This window comes from Catharus ustulatus, chromosome 9 (genome assembly GCF_009819885.2).
Source record: "Catharus ustulatus isolate bCatUst1 chromosome 9, bCatUst1.pri.v2, whole genome shotgun sequence".
In the NCBI taxonomy this organism is placed as follows: Eukaryota; Metazoa; Chordata; class Aves; order Passeriformes; family Turdidae; genus Catharus; species Catharus ustulatus.
The window spans coordinates 6,652,884-6,679,967 of NC_046229.1; the positions used below are offsets into that span (position 1 = coordinate 6,652,884).

The 27,084-nt window shown below is 43.7% G+C and overlaps 1 protein-coding gene across 1 annotated transcript; it reads left to right on the forward strand.

The window, feature by feature from the left end:
* Positions 1-1,686: 1,686 nt before the first annotated feature.
* Positions 1,687-26,629, forward strand: NRDC (nardilysin convertase). Its single transcript, XM_033067851.2, has 31 exons — positions 1,687-2,030; positions 5,685-5,991; positions 6,180-6,261; positions 6,824-6,977; positions 8,620-8,693; positions 10,025-10,120; positions 11,068-11,190; positions 12,572-12,629; positions 13,522-13,595; positions 13,763-13,832; positions 14,187-14,264; positions 14,719-14,839; positions 14,918-14,976; positions 15,545-15,599; positions 16,808-16,912; positions 17,180-17,303; positions 17,797-17,883; positions 18,410-18,529; positions 19,208-19,259; positions 20,305-20,455; positions 21,433-21,560; positions 21,792-21,954; positions 22,612-22,643; positions 22,913-23,051; positions 23,461-23,508; positions 23,768-23,820; positions 24,451-24,534; positions 25,429-25,519; positions 25,794-25,910; positions 26,112-26,201; positions 26,416-26,629. The coding sequence occupies exons 1-31, from the start codon at positions 1,687-1,689 to the stop codon at positions 26,608-26,610; spliced, it is 3,474 nt and encodes a 1,157-aa protein (XP_032923742.2). The 3' UTR covers positions 26,611-26,629.
* The last annotated feature ends 455 nt before the right edge of the window (positions 26,630-27,084 follow it).

Sequence of the window (27,084 nt, forward strand, 5' to 3'; positions counted from 1 at the left end):
CAGTAAAATAAAAAAAAATTAAAAATCCATATCAGATTTTGAGCTGTGCAGATATAACTTAGTACCTCAGTGCAAATAATGATTTGTCAGCTCAGCAGCTCCCTGATAAAAGAAAATGGATTCAGCAGAAATGGAATTTCCATTTTTTTCTTTCACTTTTTTTTTTCCCCTAGCAAAAAAAGACCTTTCCCTTTCCTACCCAATATATAATTGTATTTCACTGCGTTCTGGTCAAGTCAGATTGGCTTTTTGAAAGAATACAAGTGCATTCCAGACCCTTCAAGCTAGGATGGGCAGAACACAGGAGAAGCCAGCAAGTAGCTACATGGCAGTCTGAAGAAAAGAGTTGGGAATTCTACCCTCCCTGCCTTAGGAGAAGACTAAGACTTTTTGCAGAAATCCTGCAGAATTTATTTCAAATAACAAATCAAACCATCACAGGCAACTGAATCATCTCCATGATCATCTCCATGTTAATATATATTTTGTGTATCTCATCATATTACATTTGCTGTGAAGGAATAGAGGGAAAGCCTGTTGCCTCAAATGGCCTGCAGCTGGTTTGAGTATGAGCAGTGAGTCAGGAGTGATTGTCACCTGTATTAACTTGTAAGGGCGATGGCAGAATGTGAGACACAGGTTTGGCAGGGCAAGGGAAACGAACCTGCTTGTACTGAAGGCAAACTCGAAATTTGTGATGTGGGCTTGCACAGAGCCTTCCTGTGACTGGCAGGGGCCCGGGAGAGTTGTGTTAACAAAACAGCCTGGTTAAAGGGAAAAAAGGGCAACCAGAGTGTGAAAAGAGGCGACAGCTCCTCACAAGCGTCTCGCTGTGGCTTCAAAACAGCACCGAGCAAAAGCCACAGGGAAAGCGTGGGAGCAGAGACGGGTCTTGGCTTCCATCTGGTGGAGAACTAAAGCGCTGGAACACCAGGCGGACATCCGGGCCGAATTCTCGCCCCTGTACCTCAGGCTCGGCCTCTGACACCGCACCGTGGCTTTCAGCGCCGGCTCTGCCGGGGCTGGCGGAGCGGGACAGACGCGGAGCGGGGCAGAAAGGCCGCGAGGAACGGGGGAGCCCGGCGGCGCCTCTGGAAGCGCCGGGGATCGGAGCGAGGGCAGAGCGGCACTGGAGCGTGATGGGGGAAGAACATACCCACGAACCCGAACATGCAGAGAGCTGCCGAATGGGCACGTAAAGAGCAAGGAGTGGTTTGTGTTCAGCAGCCATGGGTGCAGCCTTTCCGCTGTTCAGGACACACTGCGTTCCACCATCCCGGGAACAGCCACCCACCGAACCGCGGACTCCGCCATGCTGCCGACAGCCGGCCCCGAGAGCTGATTGGGCCTTGCAGGCTTGAGTGACAGCCAGCGGGACCAATCGGTGAAGGAGCTGAGGGCAGGAGGCGGGCTTCCGCCAGCTGGCTGTTGGGCTATTCCAAGGCGAGAGTAGGGGAGCACAGCTCGGGCGGGGGGCGGGCACACTCATGGAAACGTGGCGGCGCACAAAGCAGTACTCGAAATCTGGAAACGCTCTTCCGCTTTCTCCTCATCCCTCTGATTTCTCTGCCCACTCCTCCCGATTCTTGAAAGCGGCCACATCCCCCCTTCCACTCCCCCTTCTATGGTTTCCCCCACCGTTCACGCCAGCGGCCTTGCCTCCACCAATGGGAGCGCCGCGCAGCCATGCGCATGCGCAGTCTCGCGGCCGCCCTCGCTCGGAGCGGGCGGGCGGCGGCGGCCGGGGGTCCCCGCGGGCGGGCCGTGGCCGGGGGCTGGCGGCCGGGACGGGCCGTTGTCCGGCCGCTGTGGAGCGGCAGCACCATCGCCATGCCCGGCAGGAACAAGGCGACTTGCGGCTACGGCAGCCCGGAGCTCGCGGTGGGACAGCAGGCCGCGGAGGGCGGCCGCGACGCCGGGGGCCGCTCGCCTCATGGGGACGAGGAGGAAGAGCGCGTGGGGGCCGGTCCCGAACACAACCTCGGTGACCCCGACATCGTCAAGTCCCCCAGCGACCCCAAGCAGTACCGGTGAGGGCGGGAGGACGAGCTGCCGCCGGGGCAGCGCAGCCGGGCTGTGGGGTGGGCCGGGGTCCGTCCGCTCCCGTCCCGGGCCGGTCCCGGTGGCCGGGGCAGCTGGGTCCTGGCCGTGCTGAGAGGAGGCTGGCGGTCCCGCGGGTGTGTTGGTGCTGAAGGTGGGCTGCCCGCTGGGTGTGCGGGCACAGGGCGGAGGGCCGGCCCTTGTGCCCAGGCTGGGTGTTCGAGGCACAGCAATGCCCGGTGCAGCCTTAGTTTGCAGCACCTCTCCGAGGGCGTTGAGTGAAAAGTGCGGTTTAAGTTATTTCAGAGCAGACCTCTACTTACAAACTGTTACTCTTCATGCTTCTAAATTTCAACACAAATATATCTGTGAGTTGAGGCAAAATGCTTTTAGGCTAGCATTTTGCTTCTGTTTTTATTTCAATACTTCTGACATATCCTGAAAAGTGATGAAAAAGAAAACTTCCCTGAGCACAGCCCACAGCGTCCGTGGCCCAGACCCAGGGAGAGACTTGGATGAGAACTCCAGCAGAGGTTGAGCTTGTTGGGTGCTGTAAGGCACTTTGTTCTTGAAGGGACACTGATAACTTCTTCCTGTAAGACAGAAGATTATCCAGCCCTTGTTAGAGCTGCTTTTTAAAATTTATCTTTACTTTTCATGTTGTCTAATCTGTGCAGCCAGTGGAGAATCTGCTGCCTGAGCCTGGAACTGAATTTTAGATTTGCTGTGGCATTGGCTGGCAGTGAGATTCCCTGCTGGCTGCCTGAAGAGGACTGTGCCCATTGGCTCAGGGAGAAATTTGCTCCCTCCCTTCTTGTCCTACTTCCTTGCTACTTCCTCTGGATCTCTGCCTGTCCTGATGGCATTCTTACTCATGCTACTTTGTGGCAGGCTTGTTCTCCTGCAAAGCTCACGGCTTCGGATGCTGTCAGCTTAAGGAACTCCTGCCTTTGCTACCTGAAGCAGCACAGTGGTGGATGAAGTTGGGAAATCCACTTAAGGCTGTCACTGCCTATTTTGAGGCTCAGGACCCTCCTCTGTATATGAGAATTGGAGAGAGTGTTTGCTTATAGCATAAGCAAACATTGTCCTTATGGAAGAGAAATCCAGTGCCTGGAAGTAAAGCCACACTGAGCCTGTGTGCAGGTGTGATGTCCCAAACCTCCTGAGGGAGTGTCCTGGCAGGGGATGTGGGCTCAGTGTCCGTGTCTGGTCACATCAGTCTTAGCTTAATGGAAAATGTCATGTTTTGCCTTCTCAAATAGGGATCACAAAACCAAAAGAGCTCTGACATAGATTGCAGGAGATATTTTCAGAAGCGTTGGGACAAAATGTTTATCATGATAAAAGTTTGTTTATTAGAGCTGTAACCATGTAGTTTTATTTACCAAAAATTTCTTTATATTCACCCATATATGGAATTTCATGGTCTTGTATTTCTCTTAATTTGGGAAAGTAAAGCATTTCTCTCAGTGTTTAGCATGCACGGATATGTATTTCAATATTAACTTCTAAACAATTGTCAAAGAAAAACTTGGTGTGAGAACAATCCTGCTTAAACTTATTCAGGAAGTTTCAACAGTATTTTTAAGAATTTTAAAAAATAATTTAGCCTTACTCAATGCTGTATAGTCCTTCAAGAAACAATTGGACTTGTTTCTGTTTGTACTGTGTGTGATTGCATTTTTTGTACTATTTTGCATACTAGTGGATATTAGTTACATTTGTCCTTTTCCATTGGGCTGAAACATGGAAAAAGTAAAGAACACCTATGTCAGTGGTGCCTGTGCTCTGTATAACCTAAACTGTTCACATCATCCTGGAGTGAAATCCGAGAGCCTCCAAGAGTGCCGTGGCTCAGCCTTGTCCTTGCTGCCGGGCGCTTTCTGTCCTGTGTGCAACACCCACGAGCCTCCAGATGAGCAATGTAAAATTAGTATAATCTGCTCCATTAGCTTAATGGGGCTGTGTGGAAGGGATCAACAGGAGCTGCTGGATACACCTGGCTGAACAGCTTTATGGCACTTTGTTCCTTGGGAAGAATAGCCCCATTCTGTTCTCTGCTACTGTCTGGAGTTCTCCAGGAGCTGTGCGTGGAGAAGGAGGTGCTGTTTGTGCTGGAGGTGCTGTCTGGGGCTTTGGCTCTCAGCTGCCCAGAGGCTGAAGCACCCACGTGTGCAGTGTGTGCTTCAGGACACTCCTGTGTGGTGGGAATGGTGCACAGACTTTCTTTCAGGATGCAGGAGGATTAACTTTGTTCACAGACATTGCAGCACTGTCTGTGCCTCCTGCAGTTCATCAGAGCATCCCTGCAAGTTGCACACTGTGTGCTGGAGTTTGCATGAGGCAAAATGCACTCGTGCTTTTGGTTAGAGCAGATTTGTCCTGCTCAGCAGTCCTGCAGCAAGGAAAACTGGGTGTGTTCATGATCACCAAACCCTGGCCCAGTGTAAGCTCTGTCATTTCCCCTGGGGTGACTGAGTCATAACCTTCACACACCTATCAGACATTTGTTCATTAGTTTTTTTTTCATAGACTTGATAGTCCAAGAGCTGTGTCCACACTGCAAGGTTCTGACCTGGTGCAAACTGGGGGTTGGAGTAGATGACCTCTAAAGGCCCCTTTCAGCAGAGACTGTTCTGTGATTCTGTGCTCTGTAACTCAGATTTTTCTGGGAGTGTGGGATGTGACCATGGGTTTGTTTTATTCTAGCTTGCTTTTTTTTGTGTGTGTGTGTTTTTGCTGTATCAGATAACACAGGTCTCTATCACACTGGTTCATAGGGTGGATCAAGTATTTTCTGGACCCAGCATTCCCTCCTTTCTGCTGCTGGTCTATTAGCCAGTGCAAGCTCCTGGCAGGGATGCTGTGGCTAATTTGACAAATCGTGACTCTGTTCCAGATTTCATGGTAAATGAATACTGATGAGGGCTCTTGTAGTGCAGAGCATTGGTGCTTGCAGTCCTCAGAGTGAAAAGTTGTAGAAGGGTGCTGCACAGAGGGCTTGTAGGACTTTATTTATATATACACACATATGTTTAAAAACCTCTGTGCATGTATAAACACACATACAACTGCTTATTGCTTCTTGACAGGAGCCCAGCCAGTTCCCTGTGACTGGTTCTGTGGAGCTGCAGAGGAGCTCTCTCCTTTCTGACACTTGCCTGCTACATCTGCAGACCCCTTTATTAGAAACCATTGATGAAAACAAATCAAATCAAATGCTCCAGGGCCTACTTAGAAGCAAAGACTAGGATCTTCATTCTGTCACATCATATTTGTTTCCAAGAGCCTGACAAGCCTAAAAGATGATTGAAGTTTGATTTTGCCTGTTCTGAATGCATGAAATGAGTGCTAATAGCTTAAATGTTTCACAAAGGGAGGAATAAAAGCCAAAATCTGAGCTTGACCTTATGGGGAGAAGGGCTTCTGCTACTGACCTGAATTGCTTCTTATTCCTAGAGCTGTTTAATAGCAGAAGAATGTTTTACTTTCCTGCCGTAAAATTGCTCAGTCTTAGCTATCATTACATTTTCATTAGGAAATCACTCTTTAAGTATTACAGGAAATAATGAAATTTTTGCAAATCTTAAAATTCAGATTTAGAAAATGAACATATTCCTTGCACACAATTATTCTTCCAGGTATATCAAACTGCAGAATGGCTTATGTGCACTTTTGATTTCGGATTTGAATTACTTGGATGGTGCCCCAACATCTTCAGAGGAGGAGGAGGATAATGATGGTGATTCTGAAGAGGGCAGTGATGAATATGATGACTCTGGAGCTGAGATCGAAGATGGCAGAGAAGATGATGATGAATGTGATGAGGGGGATGAGAGTGACGACAGTGATGCAGATAATGAAGATTTCAATGATTCTGATGACAGTGAATTAGAAGAGCTGGCTGAAAAGGAAGAGACAAGGAAGAGAGGTTGTTCAGAAAAGCAGGTATGTACTTAAAGCTGTAGGGTGCAAAATTATGTAGTGAGCTTTCTCAAGGTCTGAAACGTTGTGATTAGGTGTTCAGACGAGACCTTGTTATTGTTCCTGTCCCAATTGATTCATCTTGTACTTCTGTCATTTTCCTGAAGTGTTTCTTGAAGCAGCTTTTACTGAGAATGTTGTATTTTCTCTAGTCTGCAGCAGCCCTCTGTGTTGCTGTTGGCAGCTTCTCTGATCCTGAAGATCTGCCTGGATTAGCACACTTCCTGGAACATAGTATGTATCTGCTCCTATTTCATCTTCTCCAGCTTCAGTGCAAAATGGGTGCTCTGCATTTCTGGAGTATTTAGTATCATTTGTTCCTAGTTTGGCCATTTGAGGATTTATTGTCATGATATACAAATACTGACTTAGTAAGGAGCTCTTAATATTTAGTACACTTTGCCAAGCAGTGCATTAGCTTATATCAACTTTATTTGTTACCCATTAAATTGAGGGGAATTATGTTACCTGTGGCTTTATAGACCAAGTTGGAGCTAGAGACCTTTGTCTCCTGATAAAGGGTGATGAATTAGTAATGTGGACACAGAAACCACGTGAAATTTCTGACCAGGTGTGTCTCAAAATGCTGTTCTTGCCTGGTTGAGGTCAGGCCTGCCTGGGAAGGCACTGTCAGAGGCAAACTACAGCAGTTACTGGGCAGATCACCCAAGGTGTTGATATTCAGTAATTTCCTCTGCCTGTCAGCTGTGGGTCAGTTATAGAGGGGTTGCTATAGCTGCAGTCAGGATTACCAGATTATTGTAAAATTGTCCCTGTTGGTGATTTTTTGTTGCAGTGGTTTTTATGGGCAGTTTGAAGTACCCAGATGAGAACGGGTTTGATGCGTTCCTGAAGAAACACGGGGGCGGTGACAACGCCTCGACGGACTGTGAGAGGACAGTGTTCCAGTTTGATGTGCAGAGGAAGTACTTCAAAGAAGCCCTGGATAGGTAACTTTGTATGAATGCTGATTAGGTGTTAATTAATGTCTGTACATGCCTCAGGAGCTTGGGTGTAGCTGTCCAGTTCTTCATTTTGGGGTAATCAGAGCTGTTGCAGAACTTCCCTAGCTACCTGCACTACAGCAGTGACACTGAATATAGGGAAATGCTGTTTCCCTGTGGATATGTGCTGTGGGATTATGTAGGACCCATCTTAAATCTTAATGCATGCAGCTCTTTGATTGTTTTGGCACTCTTAAACTGGTAGCATTGATGACAGGAGAAATGTTGTGCAAAATGACAACTGATCAGAGGGGAAGTGCTCCCAGAATCTCAGTGACTCATCCTTTGAAATGTCTGTGCTGGTAGAGTTACTGTTTTTTCTAAATTGTTGTTAGTTTGTTTCAGACAGCCTTCAAAGTTATGGTACAAAGTGTGTCTCAGCAGGAGACATTTAACCCAGTGCGGGTTTTTCACTGCTGAATGAAAGTGCTTAACTTGCTCTTTTGTGCTGGTAGAACAACAGAGCTCCGTGGTTGGCATGGTTTCCTTTAGTGAGAGGAATTTCTCATTTCTATGGGCATAGCTGAATATTCTTGATGCCATAAAATATCTCAGGAGGAAAGTAGGCTCCACTGCAAATTTAGTTTAACAGGAGAGCAGGAGTTTGCACATTTTTCTGAGTATAACCTCAATTTTACTTTACTAGGCCAATTTCAGCTTCCATTTGCAGATTAAGCCAGCTTTTTTAGATGTTTGGAAGTGCAAAAGAATTAAAAAAAACCATAATTGCAGTCTGTCACAACAGCTTACTTAGTACAGAGGAAAACAGAAATTAGGAGTTCTGTAGAACAGCTTCTCACACAAAGGAGATAAATGAGTGCTGAGGATGAAATTCTGCTCCTTCAAGCACTTGTGGATCTGAAGAAATGGAAAGACATCACCTTTCATTGTCTTCAGTGTAATGGGTCTTCTGGCCACAGAACTCCATCAGGGACATGTTACTTTTAACCTTTTATTTACTCTTAACCTTTTTCTTCAGCCAGTTCAGCAAATAAACCAGAACTATGAGATTCTCTGGTAGCTTTCTGCAGAGTCTCCATGCACTGCAGATCTGTCCTTTCCAGTGCTCTACTCTCTGTGGACACAGAAGTTGTTTCTTTGGATGACAACACTGACTTTTATAGTAGATAATAAAATTGTAATGGATATAGAAACTTGTGTTTCACAACAGTTTGTTTTCTGGAGTTAGGAAGAAACTTCCCCTGTGGTCACGTTGTTCCTGAGGAACAAATGGGGATTTCCTCTGAAGCATCTGATACTGGTCCCTATTAGCTCCAGGTTCCAGACTGGGTGGATCACTTGGCTCATCTGTGTGATCATTCTTAGGATGTAGTGCAGACAGTCCTGCACCCATTAGTGCCATACCCTACTGCATCCAACCAATTCAGTCCCACTCTGGAGCTGGGGAGTCCTGCCCTTTGCTTTTTGATGGCTTTTATCTTTCTTTAAGACATTGTAGTCAAGAATGACATAGCTTGCAGTAAGCAACTTTACAAACCAAAATAGTAGCTGTTGGATTTAATTACTGTGGTTTTGCCCTAATTTAATAGACACTGAAGAAAAGTATATTAATTTTTCTGTTCCACAGGTGGGCACAGTTCTTTATTCACCCATTAATGATCAGAGATGCAATAGATCGAGAAGTGGAGGCTGTAGACAGTGGTAAGTGAGAGAATCTTTTCCTGTGTGTTTAGCCCATCTTCTTAAAACAAAACCTGCTTTGTAACACTGTCAGTTGGTTTCTGTGTTGAGCTCCCTTTCTAAGCACTTCAGTCAACTTCATGTAATTATCAGAGAGATTAAACTTTTGAATTGAAGCTATGTGGCTGTTAGACATCGGTGGCTTTTAGAGAAAGAAAGACTGGATGTAGTGCCAGCACTGTGAGACATTTTCATTAATTAGAAATTAATAATCTGAAGTGGTTTTGCAGTAACTGTCAGGGCAGTTACATGAGCATGTGGATGCTCTGCAGTGAACAAAATTCCTTGAGCTCCAGCACAGGCCCAGAGCTCTTCTGCAGTCCTGTGCAGTGTTAATACAATAAGTTGAGGTGATTTTACTTGTCTCCTTATTCTAACACCTGAATAACTAAAAAGTCACTTCCCAGAAGGAAATTAAACCAGGCACAGAAGTGAGTGGAGTGACTGCCTCTAAAATGTCACTGTTACAGGAAAAAATGTTATTAGCAGATACCCCAGCTGGTTCAAATATTTATCCCAGGTAATTTTCTTTATCTGTCTTCTGGCAAGGAAAAATGGGTGATTTGATGTTTGAGTTTAGATAAAAGTCAGTGTAAACAAGGACCTGCCTTTGAGTTCTTTGAGGTGTGGTTGTTCAGCAGCTTCAGCCAGTTCCACCTTGGTGGTGCAGAGCCAGTCCTTCCCTTGCAGTGACACCTGGTAATGTGCTGCCCAGGAAATGGTGTCAGCTTGCTGAACTGGCTGCAGCAGAACCCAGCCAGAGGAGTTAGTTTACAGTTCTGCTGTGCATGTTTGTTATTTCTAGCAAAACAGGAACAGGAAAATGCAGTTCAGGAGGGCTTTAATTTTGGCAGAACCCCATATTTAGGTTAGTGTAACTGCATTTTTAGAAACTTATCTTGCTCACCTTTCAATTTCTTATTTTATTACTAGCCCAGAGGTTGTTCTGTGTGATATATGGTAGAAACAGGTTTGTAATTGTTCTCTGGCTCTTCCTGCAAGGCCTGATCCTGTATAATATTGATGGCCCTTTGTCCCCATTGAACTTAACATATTCAGAGCATTCAGACAGGATGCTTTTCCTTCTTAACCCTTTCTTTACTTCTCAGCAATGAGTACTGCTAACAAGTCCTCTTTTTTATTTCACTATTTCATTCATATATGAAAAGAAATTCTAGACTGCATCTGTGTGGTGTGTCTCCTTTTCAGTTTGGCTGGGATTTGTGCTTTGTTTTGTGGCAACATGATGTCAAACTTTGATGTATGCCACTGCAAATTCTTATAATTAACAGAGTATCAGCTAGCAAGACCCTCTGATGCAAACAGAAAGGAGATGTTATTTGGGAGTCTTGCCAGGCCTGGACATCCTATGAAGAAATTTTTTTGGGGTAAGTCCTGAATTTCTGTTATAAAATGGAAATGATACTTAAACTTTTAACCACTTAGAAGTTTGAGTGGTTAGATGCACTAATATGAACTATCATATCACAGCAACCATGAGACTTGTTCAGGAGAGTTCAAGCAATTATCCATTTTACAGGAAAATGATTGGGGATAAAAGCAACTGTCTCCTCTTTAAGATACTTTTCTTTCTGGTGCTGCTTTTGCTGATGTTATAGCTGGGTTGCCCAAGGTCTATAATTATGGAACTTTCTCTTAACACAAAGGTGATACTCTCTGAGTCATCCCCATCTTTCTAAAATTTGGGGTTTTTGCTATTAGAATTTCCTAGAAAACTAAATTATTTCTAGTTGTATGTCTAAGGAGGCTTTTCAAAGTAAATAATTGCTGTTGAACTTCAGGAGTTAGGTCTTCACAGCCATGTGGGGGGGGCAGAATGAAATTTTGTCCTTCTCTTGGACAATCCAGTCCTTGATTCCTTACCCTCATGGTGCTGGTGAGTGTGTAAACAGCAGTGTGATTGATGGGTATCAGAGTTACCAGCTTTGAAGTGTAGCTTGTTTTTATAAATTTCTGTGCTGGCATACACTGAACTTCATATTTCCTCCTCTTTTCCCCTCTACTGTTCTGCAAGTTGCATTGGTGAGGGAATAGCTGGGGACACACAGTGAGCTGTGCAACCTGTTGGAGATGTGATCGTGCAGGAGGACTGTCCTTCCTTGTCATAAAAATATCAGTTGTCCTTTGGATAAGAACCAGAAATCAGAAAATACCCAGTTTCACTTAACACTCCTTTCACTCCTATTGTCTGTTAGGTATTTTTAATGTGTTTTACCATGATGAGACCTAGGGAGGAAAGAAAATTCTCACTGTGTCTGGTCCTGTTGTAAGCACTGTGTGGGTAACTAACCCTGCTCCCTTTTGATGTTTGCAGGTAATGCAGATACACTCAAACATGAGCCCAAAATGAACAATATTGACACCTACACCAGGCTGAGGGAATTCTGGCAGCGCCATTACTCTGCTCACTACATGACTTTGGTTGTCCAGTCTAAAGGTAACATCAGCTGCTCCTTAAAAACATCCTCATTGCTGCTGTTGGTGCTTTTGGAGCAAGTCCAGCTGTAGCCCAAGCCAGTCCAGTGGCTTGTCCAGTCCTGCAGAGGGTATTTATATGTAGATTTTAGCCTGGTTTCCAAATGAAACAAGACCTGAGCAATTGTGCTGTGTTATTGTCATCCTGCTGCTTCTTGAGAAACCTTTTGAAGCTGTTGTATGGGTTCCATATTAACACAGGAGGGAAAATGTCAAAGATAACATTCCAGAAATAATCTTGTAGCAATGAAGAGTCAAACCAATTAAATGAATTCATTCTGATTTCTCTGCCATCAACAGTGAAACTCCTCAGCAAGTGATGGGGGGACTGAGACTGAATCTCCCAGTTGTTTGTCTAGGAGAATCAGAGGTTCTATTTTTCCCCCCATAGCTTAAAAAATTCTATGCAAATGGATTTGAATTTTATTTCAGTGAAGAACTGCAGACCCATGGGTTGTTTCTGCTGAGAATAGAATAAACACATTTCTCAGAAGTTATTCAAGTTAGGTTTGTGTTTATGGGGGAGTTTAACTGAATGCTAAAACTGATTGCAATTCCTGTCTCTAAAATGGAGATGATAATAACAGAAACATTCTTTCTTTTCTTCTCCTTTGCTTTTAATTTTGGTCTAGACAGTAAAGTACTTAGGGTGCTGAATGCTTCTTGAATAGTCATTAAGCCAGTGATGGATTGGAACATTTTCTGTGGTGATTGGGAAGAAAATGGTGGTAACTGATAACCAACCAGGTCAATTTTGTATTTCCTTCTCTATTAAAACAAACCCAGCAGCAAATCCTCTCTCTATTCCATCCAGTCTTTTTTATTTCTGTTATTTGCATATGCAACATCTCATTTGGAGTTCAGAATCTTTGCTTAAACAAGCAAAGTTTTTATTTTAAAAACCTTTCTGGTTTGTGAGTGATTTTCCTCAGAAAAGAGGATGGGGACAAGGAATCCTTAGGACTGCAGGACTGCTTTTGAGGGGAAAAACTCCTGTGCATAACCTGGAGAGTCATGGAAGAGTTGCAAGTACTGATTTTGTAGATCCCTAAGACACTAATTCCTTCTCCCAGTCACGCCAGACACTACTGAACTTTAAATCCCAGTTGTGTCAGCCTGGGATTTGAGCACTCTACCAGACCCAGAGCTGTGACCATGGATACAGCTCAGAGAATGTTAAGAATTGGCTCAAACCAACAGCTTTGAAGTTTATAATTTAGAAGTTTGCAGTTTTCAAATGCACTGACTTGTAGCCTCTTTGAAATAACTGAACTGGTGAGATAAGGTAATTTGTCTTAGATCTTCAGGAAATTGCATTTCTGGTTTTCTTCTCTCTTTTTTAGAAACACTGGATACATTGGAAAAGTGGGTGACAGAAATCTTCTCTGAGATCCCAAATAAGTAAGATTCATTTGATGCATAAAGACATTGCAGATGATAAAATTATCTTGTCTTAAAAGGACATTCAAAAAATCCCTTACTGGTGAAACAAAGGAAATTACCATTTGTTAATTAACATTCCTATCTGGGGGAAAAAAAAGAAGCAATTTTTAGAATTAAAGACCACTATTAATTGTTCAGCATGACTTTATTTCTGCTTAACAACCACTTAGGCTGTGAGCTGTGTGGTACTAACTTGAAGCAGTGTTTGTTTAATATGTGCTGATGCCTTGGCTTTATAAGTCATTCAAACCTAGATTATCATTTCACATTGCTTATCTTTGCTTTGTGTCAAAAATAATTAGAAGCAGAATTAATTAACACTGTATCTGGAATTTAAGTGTCATCTTTTTTTTAATGGTTCACTGCAATATGCCCTTTAAAAAGGGGATTCTGCAAAAACTTTGCTAACTTCAAAAGCATTTTATTTCCCTTTTGCAAGATGTTTGTTTCTGTGCTGCTTGGAAATGCTCTTGTGAGAGTCTAATGCCATTCAGAGACACTTTTGTCTGTCCTGGCCACCCCCCTCCTCATCCCTTCTGTCCCCCCAAGACAATCCCTCAGGATTCCTAGGGTCCAGGGTGAGCTCACAGTGTTGTTTACTGTTCTTGGCTGTACAGAAGGAAGTTTTGTGCAGTTCCTGCCTTGTACAGAAGGAGGGGGAGGTGCAGGGGTGGTATCCACATCTTGGCTAACAGCTCAGTTGTTGGGCAGGCTCCAGGGTCCCTCCCTGGGGTGGGGGTGCTGGGCTGCACCCTGGAAAAGGCCCTTTGCAGGGTCATGGTGCCTTTGAATATCTCAGTGTAGCCTTGAACCCCTGCCAGTAACATCCCATTTCCATTTTGCTTTTAAGTGGTTTACCCAAACCCAGCTTTGGCCATCTGACTCAGCCTTTTGACACACCAGAGTTTCACAAGCTTTACAGAGGTGAGTGAAATGGATTGAAATGTTTTGAATACCTGAATACTGACAGAAATTTTCTCTGAGTAATTCTGTGTGGTTTTAAATAGCTTTTAACTATTCTTTCTGCATTTTGCAAAATTTCTTATGTCTCATCATGCATATTTATAATTAATCAATTTATTTGTGTCCAGTTGTTCCAATTAGGAAAGTTCACTCATTGACCATCACTTGGGCACTTCCCCCACAAGAGCAGTATTACAGGTACATTGTGCTGCATTTTACTTCTACCATGTTTATGCTGTGAATAATTTATTGACTTTCACACAAAACCAAAGAATCACATTTACTTGTCTAACAGATTACTTTGGTTCAGCTAGGGGGGCATTTAAAAATGAATTAAAGTGCTGCAGATACGTTTCCCTTTCCTCACTGACTCAGATCAGTCATTATGTTCTGAACTCCCACACTTTCAGCTTATTATCTTCATTCTTCCTGAAAATGCAAAATTTGCCCTGAAAAAATAGACAGTGCATATTTTAGTCATTAGCCTAGTGATTTGAATTCTTTCTGTGAAATGTGTTACCTCCTGGCATCTAATCTCCAAATTTCTCTTAGGGTGAAGCCTCTTCATTATATTTCCTGGCTGGTGGGACATGAAGGCAAAGGCAGTGTTCTTTCTTTCCTTAGGAAAAGGTATGTGGTTTTTAAGCATGGTTATTAAATGCTTTGATCTCATTCAAGTACAGATAAACTGTATTTTGTGTATTTATGTACATACATCTGTATAGTTATATAGATGTCAAAGCAGGCCAAGCCTGCCTTTTTGTGTCAGTGTTTTGTGGTAATACTCTGTTAGGTGATGATAAAAACCAAGTAAGAAATAAATGGGGTTTTTGGCTGTGATTCATGGGTCAGCAGTATCTCTGACTGATCTTTGACATCTCCAAAAGGTTACTCAGCTTTTTTACTGTTTTTCTTGAATTCTGTATCCTGAGGTCACATCCTTAAACTGGAAAAGCTTTGTGTAAACTGTAAATGGATTGAAAGCCTCTGAAATAAAGATACACTGTGATATACTGCTTGTAACTGAGCTCAAACAAAGCTAAAATGATTAATTAACTAATAAGTACCTTTCACTCTTCCATAGGTTTTGGGCCCTTGCATTGTACGGAGGAAATGGAGAGACAGGATTTGAACAGAACTCCACTTACTCCATCTTCAGCATTTCTGTGACTCTGACTGATGAAGGTTACAAGCACTTCTATGAGGTATGGTGTCCTGCAGCTGGTTTTTCCTGCAGTTTCCCTAATGTCTGGAAAAATGAATGTGTTCCTTTCTGTCTGCAGGTGGCCCACGTTGTGTTTCAGTACGTGAAGATGCTGCAGAAAAGGGGCCCAGATCAAAGGCAAGTGTTTGTCACTCCAGCAGATATTTGTGGTGCTGTCCTTTTCCATAATTCTGTTACTTGCAGTGTTTGCTCTTTTGTGAAGTTTTCCACTTGTGTGGAAAACATGTCATTTAAAAAAAGTTTTAAAATAAATTTTCTAAATGTTTATGCTTATTTCTTGGTGGTTTAGTTTTACTTATTGTGATGTGATTCCTTCAGTTTAAGTGAGCTGAGCTGGTGGAGAGGTCAGGTGCAGTTTTGTGTTCATTTTAAATAAATTTATTGAGCCAGGTCTGTAGAAGTCAGGGCTGGGTGTTCTGGTGTTAGCCTCTGTGTTAATTTGGTATCAGATTTTGGCTCTTCTTAGTTAACTCTCTTTCTCTTTGGAAAATAGAAGAACTTTCTGCCAGTTCTGAGAAATGCTGTTTTGGGAAGTGCATTTAATACTGACTTCTGTGTCTTGTACCTGAGTGAGTCATTGATCTCACCATTGATGCCTTTCCTAGAAGGCTCCTTTTATAAGATTCTTGGTAAATGTTGTGGAATAATGGGGAAAATCCATTTTTATTATCTTCTTCCTTTGCAGAATATGGGAAGAAATACAAAAGATTGAAGCTAATGAATTTCACTACCAGGAACAGGTATTTATCCACTGTTCTGACCTAGGAAAACAATGAAAAGTATTACTTTTTCATTTTGAAACACATTTTCAAAGTTCTATTCAAGAAGAAATACATTGTGCACTTAATGAGGCTGTATTTGGCTGAAAGAAGATGTATTCTAGGCAGAGAAATATTGAGATTTTTCCATAACAGAATTTAATGTTAATTTTTTCATTCCTTACCTGCTAGGTAGGCTCTTTTTCAGCTTAGACTTTGTTACTCCTACTACAGTTAGCCATGTTCTGTTTCTCACTAGCTAACTTGTTTTTTAACTTTGAACAGCACTGAAATTTCCTTTTGGGAAAACAAATCCAAACATACAAATACTAAATACTACATACATACAGCAGGAACATAGATTGTGTGTGCTTTTGTGACAGGCCTGTGAATCCAGGGGCAGAAGAATGATTTAGTCATGGCACTCCAGTTTTCTGCTTGGTGGATGGAGCTGTGCTAAGGAATGATGGGCTTGGCATAAATGGTTAAGAGGTGCCCAGGAGAGGTTTAATGTTTCCTCAGGTGTTTGGTGTCTTAATAAATCCTTGGGCACGTTTCCCACTGCATTTACAAGACACAGATGTGCCAAACTCGGCTCTTTCCAGGTGTCTTGTGCTCTCTGTCTGACCAGATGTACAGTCTGATGCTGGCTGCTGCAAACACCCCAAAAACACTTAGCAAGAAGCTGAGCAGCCTGGTCCTCTAGGCAACCTTACCCTGGAACAAGGCAATGTGTATTCCATGTTCACACAGGAGAACCTTCTCCTCCTCACCCTGCACACCAGGGCAGGGAGCTGGGGAAAAGAGCCAGAGGTTCTCCTGCAGCAGCAGCTGCTCCTTGTACTTTCCAGGTCACTTTAAATCTTGAATTGTTGCTGGGTTCTGCTTGTGTCCCCTGGAGGCAAGGAATGCATTCTGCTGGGTCTTTAACTTAGTAGATTCCATGACTCTAAGCTGCATAATCGAGATTTCTTCTGCAATGTCTGAAATTTCAGGATTCTCAGAGGAGACTGAACATTAGATATGGTTATGAAATATATTTAATTGAATAACTGAAACCAAATGCTGTAACAAGCACAGCATCCAACTCATGCTCAATGTATCTGACCAGTCAAGCTCTTCTCAGAACAGAAAATTGATATCTTGGGTTTCTAATTATGTGACAAATAGCTTTATTTCTTTCTTTGCAGACAGATCCAGTTGACTATGTAGAAAACCTTTGTGAGAACATGCAGTTGTTTCAGAAGGAAGATTTTCTGACAGGAGACCAGCTCTTATTTGAATACAAGCCTGAGGTAAATGTTCTTTGAACTCTGATTATATGTTTTGATGTAAGGAAAACATGTGCATACTGTGTAATACAGACATGTGTATAGGCATTTGTAATTAAACATAATGCAGGCACAGGTTTTGTATTAATTGAAACACTTGTTGTATTCAGAAAGCAAATCTGTCTTGTAAGCTTGTTATGTCTTGTTCTTCCTGCATTCCAACTGAGAAGTGTTTGCTGGGTCAGGCAGCCAGAGCTGCATTTGAGCTGAAATATTGTCTGGAACTTGTAGATCATCGCGGATGCCCTGAGCCAGCTCAGCCCTCAGAGAGCCAACCTGGTTTTGCTGTCTGCTGCCAATGAGGGCCAGTGTGACCTCAAAGAGAAGTGGTTTGGGACTCAGTACAGCATGGAAGGTAAAACTGCAGCAGGAGCTAAGAATGTGATTCCTACATTAGAGGAAGTGAAAGAGGGACAACACAAAATACAAGTGCATGGAAGCAGGGAGAGGAATCCTCAGTGCTTTATTGAGCTCCATTAGTCTCTGTGCCACCCTAAACTGCTCTTGGTTTGGTGCCAGTCAGTTCCCCCTCCTGCAGTTCCTTTGGGAGGCAGAGATCCCAGCCAGCTCCACTTGGCTGCCATTCAGGGCAAAGAACACCAACAATGGGCACAGGGTGGAGGGGAGCTGGGTTACTAAGGCAGACTTGATTTGCTTTTTAATAGGACTGCTTCATTCCTGCTCCAGAAGGTTTTGTAGGAAGGGATTTAGAAAGAGTCCTGAGGAATGGGGTGATGTTAAGAAACTCCTGTGATACTGCAAATCTTTCTGGAGATTGGGAAGAGATTTCTGGAAACAGGATGGCCTTCCCTTCCTGTTAAACTAATGCATTTCATGGTTTTTACCAGATATTGACAGGTTCTGGAGTGATTTATGGGACAGTGACTTTGAGTTAAATCCAGATTTACATCTTCCAGAAGAAAACAAATACATAGGTAAGGCACCTGGGCATGAGTGAAATCTTCCCCAGTGATTAGAGAATTTGCTGTGATTTAGAAACAACCTAAACTGCTATCAACCGGTTTTTGCAAATTAAAAACACATGAGCAGTCTGTTCAGCTGGATTTTATTTACTATTCTTTTATTTATAAGCTTAAAAACTGAGTTATTTTAAGGTTTATAAAATTAGAGATAATATATCCATAACAGAGAGTTAATACAGAGCTCCAGACACCTTAGAGGAGAATTTTATTTGCTTAATCCTCCTGTTCTGTTGCCAAAAGCAAATGAAAATGAAAGCCAGGACTTGTGTCCTGGGAGGAATGTGATGCCCACTTCTGCACACTGTTCAGGTGTGGAAGTGAAAAAGAGATGTTCTTTGGGTCCAGGAAAGTACTGACACAAATAATTTAGAAAAGGAGGGGAAAAACGTATTTTTTTATACTTTTGGAGACTTAGATGAATTTAGCCTGATTGTGTCTGTGAAACACACTCACATGTGGTTTTGGTGTCTTTGTTTAGCCACCGACTTTGCTTTGAAAGTTGCTGACTGCCCTGAGACAGAATATCCAGTCAAAACACTCAGCACACAGCAAGGCTGTCTCTGGTACAGGAAGGATGACAAATTCAAGATCCCAAAAGGTAAATGCCTGAGGGCTTTCTGAATAGCAAGACCCTGTTTTTACCAACTGGAATTTGTAGTGTTCTCCATTTAAAGTGAAGTTCCTGCTGTCAGCTCTTTCATGTCCTTTTGATATGTTTATTAGCTACAATAAAAGAGAAGCAGGTGAACTAAGGCAGCAAAGACACCCTGGTGATACACAGGTTGAAAAGTGGAATCACTGAAATTTACTGACTTGTGAACAGTCTGTGTGGGGACAGGATTGGGCTGCTGAGACAAGTGCTTGAGAAGGAAGGAGCACATTAATTAGAGGGGACATAGTGTCTTCTACAGAAAGAGAAAAATACAACCTGGATCTGAGACAAGGGTATAAAATATATTGCTGCTTTCAAGCAGAATGTCACAGCTTTTAGTGTCTCTTAAAAGATGTTCTGAGGAGTTTTCTATTTATAGTGGTCATGCCCTGGGAGTATTCTGCAAAGCACAGCTTTGTTTTCTAATATTTGGTACTTCAAAGGGAAGATTTTTGGAGTAAGAAGGAGAAGACATTTAATGATGACTTAAAATAAGAAAAAAAGTGTTATAGATTAATGACCATTTAATTGTCACCAAAGAGCAACTTGATAGAAATATATTTGAGTTCAGCAAGTTGTCACTTTCTATACAATTGCTCATTTGAATTTCCTTTTCCTCACCAGGTTATGTTCGATTCCATCTGATCTCTCCATTGATACAGCAGTCTGCAGAGAAGTGAGGATTGTATTATTTATGCTTACCTTGCAGAGTAACTAAATTACCATCCCTAGTGAAAAACCAGGAAGAGACTTTCATTTTAAGCAGGAATAGAATAAGGTGTCCTTTTCTCACATCCTTCCACCTTGTGGTTTTGTCTGCAGTTTGGTGATGGTGGCTCTGCAGCAGGTCCTGCCTGCAGATGTGTAAGGAATTCCATGGTGTGCTGTTCCCCAGGGCAAGTCTGGGAAAAAGCAGTGTAACAGCAGCAGAGCTCAGAGGAGGAGCTGCTCCTGTCCTGAGCATGTCCTGAGCATGTCCCACCACCCTGGGAGCCTGCAGGAGCAGAGAGGCTGAGCAGCCTTGGGAACTGTGGGTCGGGCAGAGCTCTGGGTGCAGTTCTGGGTCTGCTGCACTTGGTTTGCCTCAGGTGCCATTGCCACTTGTAACCTGTGTCACAGTGTCACCTGCACAAATCAAGTTTTGGGAAAACCTTTGTAAGTCTGTTTTCATGAGGGGTTAGTTCAGTCTTTGAATTGGAATCCAGGCAATAACAAAAACCTGAAAGCAGGGACTGCAATTTCCAGGTTGTGTAGCCTGCTTTGCTCTAGCTTATTATTATTTTTTTGCCTTGACAGATAAATAATCATCTCATTATTCAAGTATTGAGCATAACTGAGTCTATCTGTCCCCCACACCTTTACACAGAGTGAAACAATTTCATTTGCTGGGATTTTTCCATGTTTTGAGCATTGTCTTGTTAAAATGTGCATTCTTACCTAGAAGAAACTTTAATCTCATGAAGATGGAATCTTTCCCATTGCAAGGAATAATAATAAGAAGATAATTTTTAAGTAATGTCATGTGCATTCTGCAAAAAGGGAAACCTGCATTCTCTATTTCTGTTTTTATTTTTTTAATTTCTTTTTAAATCTCATTTTACACAAATTCCATTTCTGTTGCAATTTACTGTGTGTACCATCAAGCTCATCTGGCTTAACTTTTATATTTAGTCCATCCTTTTTTTCTTTCTTTTTAACCCCCTGCCCTTTTCTCCCTCTAGCATAGTCTTGTTTGATACATTTGTGAACATCCTGTCCCACAACCTGGGGGAGCCAGCCTATGAAGCAGATGTGGCTCAGCTGGAGTACAAGCTGGTGGCTGGGGAGTATGGCCTGATCATCCGAGTGAAAGGATTCAATCACAAACTACCTGTAAGCTCAGCTCATCTCCTCACTGCCTTTGTGTTTTAAATAGAAAAATTGGTCTCTGGCAGGGTAATGCAGCAAATGTGCTGCTTTTTCTGGTGCTTACATGTGTAAAGATGGAGTTGTGGGAACTGACACAAGCTCAAATTACTGACTTCAGGCTGACTTAAATCTTCCTTTAAATAATAACTTATCCATTAAAATTTTAACAACTTTTTCTGTAAAAAGAGCTTTGTTGTCTCCCATGGCCATAAAGAGGATTGGAGCCTTTCCATCTGTGAGTTGTGCCTATTTGCACAAGGTCTGGAGAAGGGTGCCTGAAAAGAGATTTTGGTTTCAATTTGAATTTGGAGATCCAGCTTCTGAACATGCTCATTTTGGGTGCAGATTTTCTTGCTGAGAGGATTGGGGGATTCCTGTTCCCATTCCCTAAATGCTGGCCATGTAAGACATGGCAGGCACAGAGAGGACACAGGGAAGAGAAGACAGCCATCAGCTTCCATTGCAATAGCTTTGCTGGGTCTTTAAGCCCATTAATCACTGTCACACTTATTAATAGGAGTTTTAACAGAAAAAACCAAATATGCAGCAGGGTCTGAAAATTCTCTCTTTTAGTCCTGAATGATCTCTCTGTTGTGATATCATTGTGCTGGTCAGCTGTAAAAGGAAAAAATGGAATATTGAGTACAGAAATGTTGGAGGTTCCAGGCTAGATTTGTTTCAATAGAATATGGAAACTCCTATTGATTTGGGATATTGAGCTTATTCACTGTGTAGTAACACTGCCCTTCTGAAATGGTCATTTGGGAGAGAATTGTTTAGTGAAGAACATCTGGCAGAATAGAGGGATGTGCTTTAGTAATGCTCCATGTCTCAATAATGCTAATTTTATTAATGATTATTTTATATTATTGTACAACATTAAAAATTGAAATTGGTTCTTAAACCAACAAAAACCCCAACTTAAAATTTTCTTTTTACAGCTTCTATTTCAGCTCATCATCGATTACTTGTCTGACTTCAGCTTTACTCCAGCAGTTTTTGAAATGATAACAGAGCAGCTGAAGAAAACATACTACAACATCCTCATTAAACCTGAGACTCTGGCCAAGTGAGTTCTGGGGAAGGGCAGCAGTGGCTGAGCAGAAGAGCTCAGGGATCCTGCTCTGTGCTCACAGGACTTGTTGCTCGTAGCTTGGGGAGCTCCAGCAGGTCAGGCAGTGAGCTGGAGCCAGCAGTGACTGCTGGGGGAGGGCACAGTCAGTCATGTGTGCAGTCAGGAATGGCTTCCCTGGCAGCCAGCAGCTGCTGATGTGCTGTGCTCGTGTCCCTGGCCCTGCAGGGATGTGAGGCTGCTGATCCTGGAGCACGGCCGCTGGTCCATGATCGACAAGTACCAGACGCTGATGAAGGGACTCTCCATCGACGCCCTCTCCGCCTTCGTCACCGCCTTCAAGTCCCAGCTCTTCGTGGAGGGTCTTGTGCAAGGGAACTTCACCAGCAGGGTGAGTGCAGCCTGGGCAGCTGCAGTGCTCCACAGGGGCTTTAGCACTCTGGACTCAGCTGCCAGCTGATGCTGCCTCTGTCATGGCAGTCTGGAGTCTTGTGGGAACTGGGCAGCTTCACCTCCAGCACCTCAGGAGTGCTCGTGGGGATAAGCCAATGGCAGTCCACAGCTGCCAGTTTGAACAGAAATTTCCAGGAATTTGGATTTAAACTGCAGATAGGAAAAAATGCAGTAGCCTATAATCTATTTCTCCTGTTACCACCATTTTTTATATTATTTGATGTATTGATATATTTGAATGGAGAAATTCCTGCCACAGGAGGAGGCTTCCCTGAGAGCACATTTATCCTGGGAATTTGATTGCCTGCATGGTTTGGTTAAACTTGAGTGCCAAACAAATGGAGTAAGGATTTTGCCATTTCTTTGGTTCATGCCTTACAGTGCAAAAAGCAGTGTGAGACTCTCTCTGCAGTGTGGTGCAGAGGAGGCTGGAAGGATTTGTGACAGTGTTGGGAAGCAGGGATGTAGGGAGCAGCACAGCTCAGCTCTTCTTTGCTTGGGGCTCATTCTCCAGTGCTGCACTGGGGTGTGTGGTTGTAAATTGGGGTAATAATTCTCTTCTAAATAAAACTGGTGTCTTTGCCTTCTTCCCTAGGAAGCCAAGGATTTCCTGAATTATGTTGTTCAGTGAGTATCTCTTGACTCTTTAATTGCTTATTGTATGGAAACTGTAATCAAGATAAGATTCTTATCTGGAGGAGGGAGTGGGAGCGCTCAGAAATTCCCTTCTTCCCCCTGGTTTGCCAGGAGGTGGCTGTTGATAGTGGCAGTTGAAGCAGACAAAGCTCTGGTTTGGGGAAGGGGAACATAACAGTTCTGTAAATGTCTGATGTTGCTCTGGTTTTGGTCAAGATGTGAGCAAGTTTTTGACGTTGTGCTGTTTGTGCTCCCCCTAGAAAGCTCCAGTTTGCTCCCCTGGCCCACCCCTGCCCTGTGCAGTTCCGGGTGGTGGATTTGCCAAACACCCACCTGCTCTGTAAGGTGAAAACTCTCAACAAGGGTGATGCCAACTCCGAGGTGACAGTCTATTACCAGGTAACTGTGCTGGGGGTGTGGCCCTGGGCCCTCTGGCACCTGCCCACTTGAGAACAGGCTCTGCACAGGGATGTCACAGAGGGGACACAGCCACCTCATGTGAGCACAGGCCCTGTGCTCCAAGTGGAACTCAAGTGGAGTTCCCTGTGAGGGGTTCCTTGAAAGCCACATCTTCCTTTCCTGGACTGGTGCTGGGAGCTGGGTTAGTGCTCTGGTGGCTTCCTGATGTCCCCAGCTCTGATCTTGGGGGCTTGGCTGGGCCTGTCCCCTCAGGAAAACCAGAACCTACCACCTGTCCCTGCTGTGAGTTGTCCCTCAGTGCTGCAGTCCAGGCTGAGGTGTGTGCCACAAGTCACCTTGGCTGAGTTACCACATTAAACCCATCCTAAATTCTTCATTCTCTTCCCAGTCAGGTGCCAGGAACCTGAGGGAATACACCCTGATGGAGCTGCTTGTGGTAAGTTTGTGTTTGTGCCTCCTAACCCAGCACAGTGTCTCCCCTGAAAACAGAGCTTGAGCTGAGGCTGACTCAGTGTGTTCCTGTTGCTGCCCCTGGCTGAAATGTTTGGGTGGGAGTCCCCAAATGCTGCAGGACTGAGCCCTCTAAATGTAGAGGTTGTGGCTGGCCAGGGGCTCTTCAGTGTCCCCATGCTGTGTGTGGAGCCCGGGGGGCTGCAGGGCAGTGTCACTGCTGCTGTAACTTTGTTCTGTTTCAGATGCACATGGAGGAGCCTTGCTTTGACTTCCTGAGGACCAAGCAGACCCTTGGGTGAGTTCATGGGAGGAATTCTCCTGCACCTGCTTCTACTCCCCTGCTTTCACTGTTCCCTGGTGTTTTTACTCTGGGAATCCTTCCTGCACAGGGCCTAATCCTCAGTTCTTTTAATGAAAACAGCAACATCAACACTTCAAAACCAAAAGCACCCAACAATACAAGCTGCAAGCCAAATTGCTTTTGACTTCTGTAAGAATTGCATCTATTACCAGTGCTTTAACTCACAATTACTCAGCATAAAGTTGTTCCTTCCACTCTGCCCCCCTTTCCCCAGGGCTGTTTTCACAGCAGCTCTGGGGTGCTGAGCAGCCTCCCTCAGAGGTACTCTGCTACCTCAGGAAACTGGAACAGGCTTTTCACAGCTCTGGGTCTCTCACTCTGCTTGGATTCATTTGCAGGAACACAAATGCAAACACTCCCAAATTTAAAAGGATTTTCTAAAGCTGAGAAAACACTGAAAAGCAGCAATGCAGAAAATAAAGAAAAGTAGACGATTGCAAGTTTAGATCTCAGATTTTTCTGTCTAAAGTACCAACACTATTTTAACTTGCAGCATGTCCTGTAAATGAGAAGTTAACTGTGCTTGTGGAATGACTTTATTGCTTTGTCCTTTTTTCTTTTCAGCTACCACGTGTACCCCACCTGCAGGAACACTTCTGGGATTCTTGGCTTCTCAGTCACAGTGGCAACCCAGGCAACTAAGTACAAGTAAGTGCTCTGTGGGAAAGTTCTGCACTACTCCCAGCCTTGGCTGTGGCTGTCACCTTCTCCCAGTTAGGAGTTCACTCCTGTTTCAGACCACAGAGGGCTTTTTTAGTTCAAGGGGATGTCAGAAGGGGACAGTGCTGACAGTTACAACATCCTGACTCAAAACCAACACCTGAATAAAAGAGTAGCCTTGGGCTTCTTAAAACTGCAGTGGTCCTGACTTGAATAGTGAAAAGTAATCTCAAGACCAAGTAAAATGTCCCCCTGCCCTTTTGAAGCTATTCTGCCAGGAGAGTTCAAATCCTGTCTAGCTGTTGTTGTGGCTCATATTCAGCAGGCACAGCACTGCTATGGTTTTGTTCAAGCCTGGGCCTTTGAACTACAAGCAGTTGACCTGCCAGAGTTGAAGGGTTGTTTGAAAAATGTACCACTTGTGAAAAATAACAGTGTGTCAGTGAAAGCATAATTAGCACTTAATTAGACTGCTGTCTTTAATTTTTACATTTGGACACTTCCATTACTGTGTCATCAGTGAGGGTTTTAATGTGTCAGAACCCTCAGGATCCATCACATCACATTTTCTCTCAGTCCTGATCCTACAGCCCATAACTCTGCAGGCTCAGGGTGCAGCTGGGGATAGCAGAGCAGGTCCCAGCAGTATCCTGGCAGTGGCTCCTGGGGTGCCTGGGCACCTGAAGTCCAACTAAAAATGAGAGCACTGAAAAATTGACCACTGGGTGTTCTCAGATGAGTGAGCTTTCCATCCATGAGCCTGACCCAAACCTTCCAAGCTTGTCCCTTCCCTGTCCCTTGGGGGCTGCTATTTTACCTCTTAATATTATTTTGGGGAATTTTTTTTTGTTTTTTTCTGCATAATTTATTTGTCTCTTTTAGTTCTGAATTGGTTGACAGGAAAATAGAAGAGTTTCTTTCTTGCTTTGAAGAGAAAATCAAGGATTTAACTGAAGAGGCTTTTAATACCCAGGTAAAACTTCATCTTGAAAAGCTCTTTTTTGAACTGTAGGATTCAGTTACAGCTATCTGGTGATTTTATGAGGTTTTCTGGACCTTTTAAAACCTTCCTCTTGCTCTGTTCTGCTGCTGTTCTCTAAACATCCATTCTCTGGACAGTGGCAGTTAATTTCAAAAAGCAAGGAGCTACCTCAATGTAATTGAGTTTTTTTTCAGCTGCAGTGACTGTGATGGTAAATTAAGGTACTTTTAAACCCATTAAAGCTAATTGTCTTTTTCCCATGTAGGTAACAGCTTTGATAAAACTGAAAGAATGTGAAGACTCCCACCTTGGAGAAGAAGTGGACAGGAACTGGAATGAAGTGGTGACCCAGCAGTACCTGTTTGACAGGCTGGCAAGGGAGGTGGGTGTCCTGCAGCTGTGGGGCACAGAAACCACACTGGGGTTGCAGCAGTTTCAAAAGCAGAAATGGGTCTAAAATTACATGTCATTTTAAAAAGGTTCTTTTATCCAATGGAGTAGAGGTTGCACAGAAAATATTTTTATGTTTAAAATGACTTGAATCACCACTGTGCTGCTAAAACCTCCTTCCTCTTGGTTTCAGATTGAAGCTCTCAAGTCTATTACACAAGCAGACCTGGTCAACTGGTTCCAAGCTCACAGAAGCAACCAGAGGAAGGTGCTCAGTGTACATGTGAGTGGCTGTCAGCTCTTGTTGCCAACTTCCATGAGCAGAGTGCAGTCAGGTGTGGGAGAGGGGAGATGTGATGTAACTTTTACTGTGGTTATCTATAATTTCTACATTTAAAAGTAGTGTTCCTGTTAGAGTTGCATTTCAGTATCTCAAGTTACTAGGGCAGAAAAACATGGAATGAGATCCCAATTTCTCTTCTGGTACCTTTTTCCAGGTGATTGGATATGGAAAGCATGAAGGGGACTCAGAGGTGACAGCTGTCTCAGGACAGAACTCTTCATCTGGTGAAATACCTCATCTTGTTTTATTGCCCCCCTCCTCTTTGATGAGTGACATTACTTCCATCAAGGACATCAAAGCCTACACATCAACTCTGAATGTTCTCCCTTACCATAAAATATTGAAATAAAACTGATATCGTGCCCTGCCCTGCTGTGTAATCCAGGTGCTTTGTGCAACATCAACATCACAAACCTATTTTTATTAAACCAGAGCTGTAGTGGTAGCTGGGATGAAGATGTCCTGATCCAGATCTGAGGAAGCTTTCCTCAAGTTTCCAGCCAACCTCTCATCACCTTCCCAAGTTCATTTCTAAGAAGAGGCACAGCCCTGGCTTCCCCAGGGGTGCCACATTCTCCTCTCCAGCTGTCTGAGCTGTGGGCTCTGCCTTTGTGTTCAGCCTGGCTGTACCATCCCTGCAGTGCTGCAGCAGCTCCTCAGCAGCAGTGACAGCTCCTCAGGAAAGGATCTGCAGCACTCCTGGAGCAGTGACAGTGGGTGGGAGGGGGAGAACAGCCCAAGGCTTCCATCTCACACTGCTTTTTTAGTTTTTCTGTATGTGCAACATAAACAAAATTAAGATGAAATCAAATAAAAGCTAGAC

Bases quoted from the DNA above. Each gene is read 5' to 3' on its own strand.
- NRDC (XM_033067851.2), top strand. From the start codon at position 1,687: ATGCGCATGCGCAGTCTCGCGGCCGCCCTCGCTCGGAGCGGGCGGGCG. The intron at 13,596-13,762 runs GTGAGTGAAATG...ATTTGTGTCCAG, and splicing joins GTTTCACAAGCTTTACAGAG to TTGTTCCAATTAGGAAAGTT. The intron at 23,821-24,450 runs GTGAGTTCATGG...TTTTCTTTTCAG, and splicing joins AGGACCAAGCAGACCCTTGG to CTACCACGTGTACCCCACCT.